The 15550-nt window shown below is 45.2% G+C and overlaps 1 protein-coding gene across 7 annotated transcripts in view; it reads right to left on the reverse strand.

The window, feature by feature from the left end:
• Positions 1–15550, reverse strand: part of SPECC1L (sperm antigen with calponin homology and coiled-coil domains 1 like) — a 121292-nt gene that overhangs the window by 45089 nt on the left and 60653 nt on the right. For all 7 annotated transcript variants that reach the window (XM_082416270.1, XM_082416271.1, XM_082416265.1 and 4 more), the window contains 3 exons: positions 14554–14717; positions 13199–13290; positions 7977–8067 (listed from right to left, as the gene is read on the reverse strand). In XM_082416270.1, the coding sequence (XP_082272396.1) occupies positions 7977–8067; positions 13199–13290; positions 14554–14717 (347 nt within the window). The remainder of the gene's footprint in view (positions 1–7976; positions 8068–13198; positions 13291–14553; positions 14718–15550) is intronic.

Below are 15550 nucleotides of genomic sequence, written 5' to 3' on the forward strand. Positions count from 1 at the left end.
TGCCAGGCACTGGACATGATGCAAAGGTCAGAGAAAGGAGGAAAGAAGGCAGCAACTTGCCCTCCTGGAACTCGGAATCTACAGCGGAAGCCAGACATTTAAAAAATCGCTGCCCGTGAGGGATGCAGGAAAGAAGCAGTACAAGGGGCTCTGGGAACACAGCAGGGGACGTGACCTGCTCTTGAGAGGAGGTCCGGAAAGGCCTCCTCGGGAAACGACATCTCAGTTAAGACTAGAAGGATAATTAATAGTTTTTATACAGGCAAAGGAGAGCGTGTTCCCAGCACAGTGTTCAGCAGACAGACACCAAAGGAAATCTAGGACAGCAGTGCTGTGAGGGCTGGCGAGGCTGCAAGGCCAAAGCAGGCCAGGCTGAAGAGTGTGGCCTTCACCCACTGGCAACATGGAGCCAGTGACGGTGTCTCGGGTGGACATTCTTCCAGCTGCAGGGGGTGGGAGGGCAACAGTGCATGCAGGGTGATGAGTTATACCCAGAGCAGAGAGCAGAGAGCCTGGGCCCAGGTGGTACCAGGGGAGATGGGAGAAGTACACGGATTCAAGGGCTCTTCAATGAGGCAGAATCAACAGACTTGCTGACCACCTGGAAATGGTGGCGATAGAAAGGAGGTTCCACATACAGAGATAAGAGAGAAGAAGAGGACTCTGGGAGGGAAAGAGATGAGGACACATGCAATTTGAGGACCCGATGAGATATCCAGGGAAAGATGTGGAGTGCAGGTTTGATCCCTGGTTGGGGAGCTAAGATCCCACATGCCTCGGGGCCAAAAAACCAAAGCATAAAACGGAAGCAATATTGTAACAAATAAAGACTTTAAAAATGCTCCACATCAAAAAATCTTTAAAAAAGAAATAAAGAAATAAAGAAATAAAAATAAAAATAAAAATAGGAGCCTAAGGATTTCCCTGGCGGTCCAGTGGTTAGGACTCTGCGCTTTCACTACAAGGGGCACGGGTTCGATCCCCGGTCGGGGAACTAAGATCCTGCAAGCTGCGTGGTGTGGCCAAAAAAAATACAATAAAATTAAAAATTAAAAAAAAAAAAAAAGACTCTTTAAAAAAATAAAAATAGGAGCCTAAATACCCAACTTCTGCTCATTGGGGAGTAGTTCCAAACGGACCAATGTTCCTGCTGAAAATAACTGTGACATCTTGAAAACAAACATCAACTACTTAAAAGCACTGAAGAGAAACTAAAAGCAGGCAGAAAATGAAAGAAATCTGCATTTGGAAGGAACTGGTGGGTGAGTTTCCTAGTTTTATGACTATAGGTGTGAGTGTAGGCCCCAGCTGAGGCCATACAGGGCAGATGAAATTTGGTAGAAAACCCAGGGTCTTGGACTTCCCTGGTAGCGCAGTGGTTAAGAATCCGCCTGCCAATGCAGGGGACACGGGTTCGATCCCTGGTCCGGGAAGATCCCACATGCCGTGGAGCAATTAAGCCCGCATGCCACAACTACTGAAGCCCGTGCGCCTAGAGCCTGTGCTCCACAACAAGAGAAGCCACCGCAATGAGAAGACCGTGCACCGCAACCAAGGGTAGCAGCCCCCGCTCACGCAACTAGAGAAAGCCCACACACAGCAACGAAGACCCAATGCAGCCAAAAACAAACAAATAAATAAATAAATTTATATTAAAAAAAAAAAAACCCCAAGGTCTTATCACTGCCTTGAAGAAGCAGAGGAGATATCTCAGGACAACCAAAGCTGCTGGAAAGCAAGGGGGTTGGGGAAATACCAGAAAGGAAACAGTCACAGATTTTGTATATAAACTCTGCTCGTATCCCACTGACCTCTGAAATCCACAAGCACTCAGATTCCAAGGAGTTGAATTAAGGAAAAATAGCTGAACAGGTATTTCAACTGAAGGAAAGAGGTTAGAGTTTGAGGTGAACCAAGTTAACTGCTTGCTAACAAAAACCAATTTTCTGCAGAGGAACAAGACAGAATTCAGAATCTCTACAATGTGTGATTCACACTGCCCAGAATACAATCCAAAATTACTAGACATACAAAGAAAAACAAAAAAGTGACTCATACTCAAAAAAGAAATGGAAACCCACCCAAAGATGACTTATATGTTGGAATTAGCAGAAAAGCATTTAAAGCAGCTACTGCAAATATGTTCAACATTATAAAGGAAAATATGTTCTCAACAAATGAATAGGAAATCTCAGCTGAAACTGCTGAGACAGTGTGAGACATGCCCTTCCTGAGACGCAATGCAAAGGACAGCTTAAAGCTGAAATTAGGGCAGACACAGAAAAATCCTCTGGAGCACCCGCCCCACTCTAAACACAAAGTATCACCAGAGCAACTGGAAGCCTGCTGTACACTGAGGACATCACAGCAACAACAAAACTCAAACCCAGCCCAGCTCCTGAGCAGATTAACTCAAGCTCCCACATTAAACACCTAGAAGGAAAGAGGTGCCCATGTCAAGGCATAAAACTGCTGTCCTACACAAGATTCCCAGCTTTCGACAATTATAAAACATACAAAAAGCAAGAAAAAACAATACATCCAGCTCACTGCATCAAGACAGCAAGTAATCAATAAACCAGACTTGGACATGGCACAGATGCTGCAACTATCTGACAGGTCATTTAAAATAACTATGATTAATTATGCTAAAGCCTTGGTGGAAATAGCAGACAACATGCAACAGTTACAATTTCCTATTTGATTTTCACTTATAGTTTCCACCTCTCTGCTGAAATTAGACAAATAAAACTGTGAGAACCACACCTCTGGTTCTCAACTGGGGCAGTTTTGCCAACATACCAATGTCTTGAGGCATTTTTGGTTGTCACAACTAGGGGAGTGGGGTGCTACTAGGTAGGACCTTACCAGCCAGTGGGTAGAGGTCGGGGATGCTGCCAAACATCCTACAATGCGGCGAACAGATAATGAATTTTATGTATATACTTAAAAAAAAAAAAATCAACCGGAATTGTGGGTGGGGGGGGAATGAAATGCAAACTGTGATAAAACTAATCTAACTGTATTACAAAAGCATGACCTAACCACAACGAGAGAGAGGTGAAAAAAGGAGCTGACTTAAGTAACTGTGAGAAGAATGTTGTTTCGAGTGGAGACTCTCAGGCTAAACACAAAAAGAACTGTACACAAACACTGCACTCTGGTACATTTGCTTCTCACAGGGTACGGTTTAGCAATTTTGAAACTACTGTACATGTATAAACTCATGATTTTTGATAGAGAAATAATCATCACATGTGTACGTATGGGTTGGTGCACCTACATACAGTCTTCCTGGCTCTGTCCAGAGAGGAGCTGGAGGAGGTGAAACCTCAGTAGTAATGGGTACGCCTCGCACCCAGATCTTGTTTTCTAAATATTACTGATTCCACAGCTGGTGCAGGGGAAAAAACAAGCCTGGATCATCTGTGGTGCCCCAAAGTAAGAAAGTGCTTTGGCACCTTGGTGGGGTGGGGGATGAAAAGAGCTCCCAATGGCCAAAGTTGGAATAACATGAGCAGCAAAATAAATAATAGTAATAGACTAACCCAAAGAATAAAATAAATATCCACGAGTCCATACTAATACAAATAAGGGCTATAAATACAACAATAAGTATAATAATATAACACAAATGATTCCTTACAGGAAGAATGAGGAAATAGAAAATCACCGCTAGAGCACAGTACTAACTGCTGCAGGCAAAATGCACAAACAGATGCTAAAATCAGTGAGAGGAAGTTTAAGCAGGAATAGGATATTTATTATTCACTAGCAGACAACCGCTTCAACCAAGTGATCCAGGTCACGTCACCAGTAACAGGACACATCAATATCACGTGCCCCTGACGTGATGCACGTAGACGGGCACATCACCTTGTGCTGCCCTTCCCAGCAGTACGTAACCTCAGCCTAAGCAGGAGAAAACATCAGACCAGCCCACCCTGAGAGACATTCTAAAAAATAACTGACCAGTACTCTTTAAAGTGTCAAGGTTCTAAAAGACAGGGAGAGGGACAAGCTGCTGCAGAAGGGTGGAGACTCAAGGAGGTAAGACAACTCAGTGCAAACTGGGGTCCTGCGTTTGATCCTGGAACAGAAAAGGGACAGCAGTGGAACAGTCGGTGAGATCCAGAGACTGCACTTCAGTTAATAACATTTCCACGATATTGCTTTCCTACTTTTTTTTTTTTTTTTTTTGCCCAGAAAGAAGGGGCTTTATTGGGGAGTGGGGACAGCCGAGGAGGTGACCCCACTTTCCTACTTTTGATAACTGTTCTATGGTTATGTAGGTTGTCCACATAAGGGAAGCTGGGTGAAGGATTTTTTTTTTTTTTTTTTTTTTTTGGCCTTGTGGCTCGCGGGATCTTAGTTCCCTGACCAGGGATCGAACCTGTGACCCCTGCAACGGAAGTGTGGAGTCTTAACCACTGGACCGCCAGGGAAGTCCCTGCGTGAAGGATTTAAGAGAAGTCTAATACTTCTGTAACTCTTCTGCAAGTCTAAACTTATCTCAAAACGAAGAGTTGAGAGACAGAACACCTTAAACAAATAGTGCAATGCATGCTTATTGCAACAAGGTACTGACTGCAACTTACCTTGAAACACATTTAAAAAAGATGAACTGAAGGAAAGATAGAAGGATGGATAAATATGTGATAAAGCGAATATAGCAAAGTGCCATAGAATCGAGGTAGTGAGATGCGGATACATGACTTCTTTCCACTTTTCTGCATGCTTGAAATTTTATATAATAATATGGAGAAAATATGGGAGCCTAGGTGGTTTGGTTTATCAAGACAAATATTAAGAACTACAAGGAAGGAAAGACCTTCGGAAGTGAACAGATACCCATTAGGCTGTGAATACAGGAGGGTAGGATTTCTATCTGAATTTCTCCTCGAAATTTCCCAGCTAGGGCTGGATCTAGGGCTGGGCCAGAATCTGACTTAGATCTACCCTTTGGAGAATGCAAATTGCTGTGAAACTTTTTAATAAAAGGTTCTTTTTATTTTAATTTAAAACAAAGATTTGGCTTTCTAGTAAAACCTCCTAACTTTGTATCACATTTATTACATGTACCTTCACCATAAATCAATTTTTTCAAAATACTGAATTTTTAAAAAGGTTTACATCTCTATCCTCAACACAATTTAGACAGATGATCACAGCAAGAATCTCTTTACAGAACATGACTATCCTTGGACTAATCAGCTTTCTCGGATCCCTGTACATCTGAGCTGATGACACCAACACGACACTCAGGTCCCACTGACGCTGGGCAACCCCAGACTCCCCAACCATCTGCATCGCCCAGCTGAGGTCTCTGCTTGCACTGGGCCTTCTAAGATCACTGTGCAAGGGGACAGTGGGGACAGTGAAGACCCTCCCAACTGCCTGTATCCATGTACCTGCTTAGGCTACAAACACCAACTCACATCCTATCTACAAAGATTCACCTGTCATGACTCAGACCACTGAATTCAACTGCCAACAATACCAACAAAAGAGCATTTGATTAGTCCATTTATAGTAAGATCTCTGGTCTAAAACATTTTCCTGCAACTGACATACAAGCATGATGAAAAACAGAAAAAAACCACACCTGTTATAAAATACTTAACTGGAAAAACCAACAAATTATCCAATTTAAGTATAGTAGAACAAGAGGCAGCACTTTTCAAGTTTTCAGGAATGAAGCCATTGAAATTTTCAACCTGAAAATCACAGGCTGTGTTGCGTGACTTCGGCCAGGACAGAAGAGACAATCAGGGGAGAAAAGCACCTCCAGCAGAGCTCAGAACTACTCTCTTAACTGGCATGGAGAACCACAGTGGCTTTTTATGACCTAGAATCATTTGGTTGTTCTTAGTTTTGTAAGTGGTTTCTTTCCCTAGTGAATGTTTAAGATAGAATGTTACACTATCAACAAATTCTCAGATACAAATTCACCCAAGTGTATTTCCCTCTCTCTTGTATTTGCAGTTTCAACTAAGCCCAGTTAAGGCACCAGAACAGATAGAAGTGGAGAATGTGGCCGGCACTTGCAGGCAGACCGCACACACAATGTGCCCAATGGTGTTTATCATTTGACCATTACCAGTAATAAAAAGAAGAGAGCCAAAAAGAGGTCTAATTCGGCAGAGCCTCAGAGACGCCTAACACATTTTGTCTGTGTCTTCAATAACCTTGGCCCGCAGACCTTCCACACCCACTTTCCACCCACAAAGCCAGGGTAAGAGCAAAACTAAATGGTAATCTCTGCCCAGTTTCCCAAACTTGTCCCTTCCTAAGAATCACTTGGGGTGCTTGTGAAAATGAAGTTTCCAAGCTCCCTTCCTGGAGAGTCCATGTCAGCAGATCTGAGATGAAGCCCTGGATTCCACATTTTACCAAGTGACTCAGGTAAATCTTATCAACAGGTAAGTTTGAGAAACACCAATGGTGCTGGCAAGGTTTCCCCAGTAAACCTTGTGCTGCCGTGGGCCGATCAAGGTTAAGTGGGGAAGGTAGCCTTGAAAGGGGAGAAGGCCCCTTCAGACATAGTAACAGAGTGAGTACAGACAGGAGAGAGAGGCCCCGGGCACAGCACACCTCACAGGCCAGGCAGGAGGACTGAGCACAGGAGACGGAGAAGGAGACGCAGAGTGGGCGTGAAGGACACCGGAAAGAACATCCAGGGGTGGGCGGGCCCAACACGGCCAGATGCTGCCCACAGCCACTGACACTGTGGACCACAGCAGCTCGGGTGGACAGGAGAGGGTACAAAGCTGACCACAGGGGTAAGAGAGCCTTGGAAGAGGGAGCCAAGGCCCTGAGCTAGATGTTCACGATGACCCCGACTTACACAAGGAAACAGCATCCAAGAGGTCAGCAGCAGGACCCGTGACCACACACACAATCCCCGGATCCATCTGGGGGCCAGGGCGGGAACTCGGCACAGATGTAAAGGGAGACTTTAAACCATCCACACTTGTTCCCTTAGCAGGAGGACCTTCCGAGGGGAGAAAAGAACTCAGGCCACAGCTAACGCAGGAACCAGAAGCTGAAGCCGGGATGGAAGGCAAGTCTGCAGGGGCAGTGGCAACAGCACCATCCTGGGCTCCACCATCCCCCCTGTACGCAAACTGCCCACTGAACCCCATGCCTGGCACCCCCCGGAGCCCACGGAGCCAGTCCTCTGCTTCTCTCTCCCCCACACCCGTCCAAACTGCACAGTCTCAGCCCCAGAGCCTGACTCCCACACCAGGAGCGCAGGAGGGGCCCAGCCTGCCCAGCCAGGAGGGGCCTGGGCTCCGGAAGGTGTCACACCTGCCGGGCGTCTCCACACCCACCCCAACCAAGTGTGCCTTTCCCAGCACCTGGCCCAACGCCCAAAACCGTTTTTCCAAAGCACTTCAGCACCACACGTAGGGAGGCAGTGGGGGAGGAGAAGGACCCCTGACCTCAAAAGGCAGAAGCCTTGGGCTCGGGTGCTGGGGCCGCCATAAAGAGCCGCGTGGAAATGGCACTCACTGAACCCCAGCTTTCAGAGGCTCACTTTCCTTTCACAAGTGACGCAGAGCACAAAGGCCAAAGGAATAGGCTCTGGAGCCAGGCTATCCGGGTCTACTGCTCCTTAACTTAAATGTCAACCTGTGTTTATGAGTTATTTAACTGTTTGAAGCCTCATTTTTTGCATCTATAAAATGGGGATAACTATACACGCCCCAAGAAGAATTGTAAAAACAGGGCCTGGCAACAGTGTGGACTCCCTGTCACCCTCATGACACTATGAGAGTCATCTTCCAAGATGCATCTATTAACAACCAGTCTCCTCATCTGTAATTAAGACGTGTTATTAGTAAACCTGTGATAAAGATGTATATCAGACTGGTAGAAATAATGTCAAGAACAAAAGAAAAACAAGTTAGCCCCCAAAGTCAGATGAATAAAAAAAGTAACAACAAAAGTGAAATACTGCACACGAGATGTACCTTGAACAGGAATTTCCCCATAGTTTGGTCTCTTATCTGACAGGGCTGTCAGGGGTTTGGATGTAGAGATTGGTCCACTTATGGAATGTCTCTGAAATCGTAAGACAAACAGTGTCCAAATTAGGTTAAATTAGAGCTGGGTTTCACAGAGTAAATATTGCAGAGAGTAAATATTTAGTTACAAATTTGCATAATTCCTTCCACACTGTTACAGTAAGACTGAAAAAAACACACACACTCCCAGAGGCATATAATGTGATCAGTATACTATCTTAAAATGAACACAGAAAGATCCCACATGCCCCTCACTCGCCAATCAGCAAAATCCGGATGTGCTCCTTTAGTACTTGGATTGGCCATTCATGCCCCAGTACCAAGTGGATCTCACTCTGTCACCTCCTCACTAAGTCTCCAACACCGCTGCCGGGCACAACCTGGCACCTTAACTCAGCACCGGCTTGGTCACAGGCCTCCTCCCCTCCGGTCTCATACATACACGTACCTACCAAATACTTGAACCCTCTCGGCTCTCCTGAGCCACTTCCTGCCACCTCTGTGTGATGCCCCAACACCACCAACTACTCACTCCTGCCCGCAAGGACACGCTGTTCACCAGCTCTGGGCTTGTCCTCATGTTTCTTTCCTCAGCTCTCCCAGCCCTTTTTTATCCAGCTGAATTATGACTACTCATTCCATAGTCCCAGCAGCAATGTGTGAGAGGGCCAGCCTCCACACACCCTCACCAACACTTGATACCGGCAGTCTTCATTTTAGCCATCCCAAAGGTGCGTACTGAGATCTCATGATGGATTTAACTTGCGTTTCCCTGATGACTACGATGTTGAGCAACTTCTCATGTGTTTATTGGCCATTTGTGTATCTTCTCTTGGGAAGGGACTTTTCAACTCTTTTGTCCGTTATTTATTGGGTTGTCTTGAACCAAGATGACAAACGAGTCTTCTCTGAATACAAGATTTTGACAGATAAATGAATTGCAAATATATTCTCCCCAGTCTTGTCTGTCATGTTCTTAATGTCTTTCAGAGAAGTTTAAAATTTTGATGCCCAAGCTGTTAATTTTCTTTTATAGTTCATTTTTTTGTGTGTCCTAAGTAAGAAATCTTTGCCTTGTCGCAGGTCATGAAGACTTTCTCTAATGTTTTCACGTAGACGTTCTGTAGTTTTAGCTTTTACACTTAAGTCTATAGTCATTTTCAATTTTTATGAATGCCATGAGGTAAAGGTTTTTTTTTTCTTTTTTTTTTCCATATGGATATCTAGTTGTTCTGGAATCCTGTTGAAAAGATTATCCCTCTCCCACTGAATTACCCTGGCACCTTTGTTGAAAATCAGCTGACCTATTTCTGGATTCTCTATCTATTCTACTGATCTAAACTTATGTCAGAACCACACTGTCTTGATTACTCTAAGTGCTAACATCAAGTAGTGGAAGTCCTCCAAATTTGTTTCTTTTTTCCCCCCAAATGCTTTGGATATTCAGGGTCTTTTAAATTTCCACATAAATTTTAAATTATACTATCAATTTCTACAAAACAGCGTGCTGGGATTGTAAGTTGGATGAGTTGAATCTACAGCTCGATGTGAGGGAGAACTGCAAGATCCTAACAAGACTGCATCTTCCAACGCATGAACATGATGTATCTTTCCATTTATTATGCCTTTAACTTCTCTCAGCATCATTTTATAGTTTTCACTACAAGGCCTTGCACAATATTTTATTCAATGTATCGCTAAGTATTTCAATTTCCAATTGTTCACTGGACTGACTGAATCTAGGAGATAGCAAGAGGAATCCTCCAGACGGAAGCGAGTTTTCTCACCACCTTATCTTGTAAGGGACAGCTCATCACTTCTGCCACATTCTGTTCATGAGAAGCAAGTCACGAAGCCCAGCCAACCCTCAGAAGGAGCAGATGACACAAGAGCACAGCAGCAGGAGGCATGGATCACTGGTAAGCAGTTCAGAGACTGCTTATCCCGTTACTAATGGATCTCCTTGGACATTTTGAGGTTGTTTTTAAGGTCATTTAGGGCAGATCTAGAATAGTGTTTACTCTAGGGCTATTTAGTTCCACTTCACAGAGTGGTCACTGAGGTCTCTAATGAATGCTCCAACTATTCAAAGAGGTTTTTCCACAGTGGCCAGTAGGAACTCAAATGATCCCTGCTCTGTGTAAACTATGGGAAGCATCTATCTGCCAGATCCCCGCTAACTGATCTTTCCTGCAAAATCGTTCTTGCCCAGCCTTGCAGGGTTCAACCCATGTCTATGCATGTGCAGACTGGCACTCAACAAGGACTCAAAGGGAGGCCTCTGCAGAGCTCTAGACCTTTTCTGCGTGGCTCTCTCCTCCCAGGCACCCTGCCCCCAAATCCCAGCCCTTGTTCTCCCTGGACATTGATCTGTGTCTCCTCGGATCCAGCTGGCATTCCCTTCCTTGCTCCGTGTGGGTTCATCCTCCCTGCTCACCATCTGGAAAAGCGTGGGCCACAGTAGGACTTGGCTCATTCTTAACTTTTCTCCAAAGATTTCAGTCCTGCACCACCTGTCCTACCACGTATGAATGTAACTGCTTCCTACATTTTGTCCAGCCTTCTAGCTGTCTGTGGTGGCAGAATAATCCAGCCCTTGACTCCCTCACAGCCAGAAGTGGAATTCCCACTCATGGAGTTTTGAAAAACTAACAATCCTAATCTTAGGCCCCATTCCCCAGGGATTCTTGTTCACTGGGATGAGGCCTGGGAATCTATGTGTTTAAAAATTCCACATGACTTTTGTGCACAATTAGGTTTGAGAAGCACTGTACTAACTAATCAAGTACTAAAAAGCTACTGAATGTGGCTTGTAATTACTAGTTTTTTTTCCAAGTTAGAGAGATGACACTTTTTACCTCTTGTAAAGTTTACAGAGTGACGCCATGAACATTAAATTTCAACTGACAAACACTATTTAGAGAAACTTCACCTTATATCTTGAGCCTTCATCTGCTTTCATTTATATCTTCAACTTTTTTTTTTTAAATGTTATTTTTGATTCTGTTTTTCTTTCTTTTATTAAATATTTATTTATTTATTTGGTTGCGCCGGGTCTTAGTTGCGGCAGGCAGGCTCCTCAGTTGCAACATGCATGTGGGATCTAGTTCCCTGACCAGGGATTGAACCCAGGCCCCCTGCACTGGGAGCGTGGAGCCTTATCCACTGCACCACTGGGGAAGTCCTATCTATCTATCTATCTATCTATCTATCTATCTATCTATCTATCTATCTATTTGGCTGTGCTGGGTCTTCATTGCTGTGTGTGGGCTTTCTCTAGCTGCGTCGAGCAGGGGCTACTCTTCATTGCGGTGTGTGGGCTTCTCACTGTGGTGGCTTCTCTTGTTGAGGAGTATGGGCTCTAGGTGCGTGGGCTTCAGTACTTGTGGCACATGGGCTCAGTAGTTGTGGCTCACGGGCTTAGGTACTCCACGGCACGTAGGATCTTCCCAGACCAGGCATCGAACCTGTGTCCCCTGCATTGGCAGGCAGATTCTAACCACTGCACCAGCAGGGAAGTCCCTCTTCATGTCTTTAGAAAGTTTGATTAATCGAGTATATAAAAAGCTCATTATAGACAGAATATGGAATTCCCTTTGCCTTCCTTTCAAATTAAGAGTATAACATCTTCTACATAAACGTAAATGCAAAGCCACAACTTGCAACATTACAAATGCAGAGGGACAGCACTTCTACCTTAAACTTTACAAGGGAAAAGGTTAAAAAGTTCACTCACAAAATACACAGCCAGTAGTTAACACCTACAAAAGTCTCCACTCAGAGAAAATGTTCTCAAACCCAATCTTTTAGGGAAGAGGTGCAGCCAAGCCTACCCTAGATCACAGGGGACTGGGTTTTAGGCTACTCTCACCTACGTGGAGAAACTCCAACTCAGCTACTGTCCCCAAAGTGGCTCACAGCAAGGGCACAGTGAGAGGGCCTCCTGAGCTCGACAGTCACGCCACCTGCCCTGCTTCTGGTCTGCACTCCCACAGTGGCAAGAAGGGCACCTGTGACACCTGTTCGTGATGAGTCAGCAATGCCCTTGGGCCAGGCTGCTACAAAGCGGCCCAGAAAGAGCCACACTGCTCTGGATTCACGCCTGTGCAGACCCCTCCCACTCTGACTCCGAATCTGGGCTGGCCTACAACTTGCTTAGACCAAAATAATGGGATGGAAGAGACACAGTCCAGGTTCCCAGCCAGGTCTTAAAGGGCTTTGCTAACTCCTGCTTCTAGTCTCTTGGAGCCTGAGACACCAGGCCATGAAGGAGCCTGAGAGGAAGACCACGTGGAGAGGGCGGCCCAGCCACCCTGCTGAGCCCAAGCGCAGCCCACCCTCCAGCTGAGTGCAGCTGCAGGGGTAAGCCCAGGCAAAGCCAGAGAAATGCGAAAAATAGTAAAATTGCTGTTTTAAGCCACTAAGTTTTGGGTGATCTGCAGCGCAGCAGGGGCTGAGACATGCCAACTATACAGCTGACCCTTGAACACGGGTTTGAACTGTGCAGGTCAACCTACATGTGTGTTTTTTCAATAGTAAATACTCCAGGTACTACACAACTTGCAGCTGGGAATCCGCAGACGTGGAAGTGCAGACACGGAGGGCTGACCATACATTATACATGGATTTCTACCTATGCAGAGGGTCAGTGCCCCTAACCCCCCGTTGTTCGAGGGTTGACTGTATATTCTACTTAGAAAGTTATCTTAGTGTAGGGGTTAAAAACATCGTGTCTGAAGTCACGCCACCCAGGCTCAAATCCCAGCTCGAACACTTCATTGTATGACCCTCAGCAAGCTGCTTAGCCCTTCTGGGCCTCAGTTTCCAGATATGAAAACTAGGGATAAGAATAATACCTAACAGCCAATAGAGGTGTCATGAGGATTAAATGAGTTAACATTATAAAGCACTGGGAACAATGTAGAACATATAATAAGTGTTCAGTAGTTGTTAGCTATCACTATTAGAGAATTTCAGAAGAATAACATACTTGACATTAACATAATTTATCTTAACTAGGGAATTTCACAGCATCCTAGGAAAACAATCGCAACTGTATCCCTCAAAAGGCAGCCATTCGCCCCCCGTGCCATAGTGTAGGTGACTTTGAAAAGGACAAGCTTTCAGAAGCTGGGACCCCCAGAGCCTCCATGGTCACAGGCACTTACCTGCATGGGGGAGACGGCTGCCGCAGGGGGTGTTTTCATGGGACTTGGACTCAGAGGCGTTCGAGGAATTGCAGCTGTAGCAGGGCTGGGGACTAGAAAAACAACACACACACAAGTAAATAATGAACACAACAAGGTGCAGTGCAAGTTTTCATAACTGCTCTCCCCTTAAGGGTTCACCCCATGAACCAGAGCTCGCAGCTCCCCTGGGAACGGGAGACGCCTCACCTCCTCAACTCACGGCTGCTCCCTGCAGCCGTCCTGCCGTCAGGCGGACTGTCTGTTCCTGAGACTACCTGTGTTTATTTCCAGCCCTGACTATACCAGTCATTTCACTTTTGCTATTTAATTACGTGGTTAAGTGCTCCATAAACCAAGGAAATCAAAATACAAAAGCCCCAGGATGAGCGTTTCTGCAACTGCATCAGATGAGAAGCCTGGCGTGCAGTTCGCGGCATATTAAATGAAGGAACGCCGGGCTCTGCTCATCTTCCCTCACCTCCTCCTGAGGAGCTCATCACTTCCCTCCACACAGATTTTCACACGTATTTCATTTAGTGCAATTAAATGTGTGTAATTGTCCGCTCACATGTCAGTCTCCCTCTCTAGACTGAACTGTTCAAAAGTAGGATCCTGGGAATTCCCTGGCAGTCCAGTGGTTAGGACTCAGCACCTTTGCTGCCGGGGCTCAGATTCGATCCCTAGTTAGGGAACTAAGATCCCGCAAGCCGCATGGCGCAGCCAGAAAAATAAAAATTAAATTAAAAAATAAAGAGGAGGCCACTGAATGAGCAATGGATGGTGCGTCCCCAGTGATGGAGAGCAGAGCAGGTGTGGGTGCGGGAGGCCAGACCAAGAGGCCTCGCTTATGGGTCAATGTCAAGGTGAGGAAGGAGGATTGAAGGAAGAAGGAAGATTCCGAGATTTCTGGCTTAAGTGACTGGGTGGAATGGTGCTGCCATACACATGGGGAAAGACAGAAGTTAAGGGACAAGATCCGGTTTTGGACGTGAGAAGATGTCTGGTAGACACCTGGGTGTCAGTGTCAAGTAGCATCTGAAAACACTGGGCCTGAGGAGTTCAGAGTAAGGGAGAGGGCTGAAGTCCCACATCTGGAAGTTCTCAGGCACGGAGAAGACACACATGCATGGGGTAAGGCCCAAGTCTGACTCCGAGATCTCTGAGGCTGAACAGATCCCAAATCTCCTGTTAAAATCCACCTTGCAGGAAGACTAACTCACTAACATCATATGAAATGTGATGAGATTCAGAGTAAGATGGTAAAGAACATCAACTAGAACAGAGAACATGTGGTACATGAACACGATCGCCTGCTAGGGCACGATGGATGTTACCTTGAGATGCACTGTCGAATGACTTGATGAGGGTTTTCACCGTAGGGGTCGGCTCTGAGGAAGTCGAGGACCTTCTACTCAGCCCCATCCCCTGCCTCAGGGCTGCCAAGTCTCTCTCAACAGCATTCATGTAGTTATACACCCGGCCACGCTCCTCCTCTTGCCTGAAAACAATACTGAAATCAGGGCATTTTTGTATATATACTAGAAAATATACATTTCCCCTTCCCAACTGAGAACTATTAAAAAGTATCAGTTAAAAACAAGAAAATAGTATCAGTTGAGCTAAGTAAATTACCTGGTCTAATATTCTTATTTGTTTGGTGAATTCCAGGAAATGATACTAAAATTTTTATATCAGGTTATCCTAACTAGGTTAAGTAACCATTAGTTTCCATTTTCATTTGTGTAAGTGTAAGGTGAGAACATCAGTAATCAATTAGCAGTAAAATGGGAGGTGGGCTCAGAACTGGGGACTGTAAGGTTCTGTGCTGTGGAGAAGGCCCTTCCCAGGGGAGTGAGTCTGGGAATTCACAGCACATGCAGACAATTGATACCTGCTCTATCTAACATGCCATGCATAGGCATGGAAATACAAAGAAATGAAATCAAAGCCCATACTCTTAAATTTTTTTAAAAAACGGTATAGTCACCAAATAGAATTTCTACAAAGGGGGAGGGGGGAAAGCCTGGACCCATATTGGTAACATGAATCTCCTATGTAGGAGATTGTTCAGTGTGAGTCAACTAAAAATATCAATTCCACTTCATTTCTGGAAAGCTCTCATTCACTGAGCAAACACTAAAGTTTACATCTGGAAAGAGATTTCAGCTGCAGAGTTTGCATGTGTCATATAACTACAAGCCAGTTCATACTGTACAAAAATTAAGCCAGTCCTTAGGAAAATTTGTCTTTGGTGGCCATTTGGCTGTTATGACAGAGTTTTTTTGCCAAAATGCCTCACGCTTGGAAGTTTTAATAAAGACTGTACAACAG

The sequence above is a fragment of the Balaenoptera physalus genome (assembly GCF_965194825.1).
Source record: "Balaenoptera physalus genome assembly, chromosome: 12".
In the NCBI taxonomy this organism is placed as follows: Eukaryota; Metazoa; Chordata; class Mammalia; order Artiodactyla; family Balaenopteridae; genus Balaenoptera; species Balaenoptera physalus.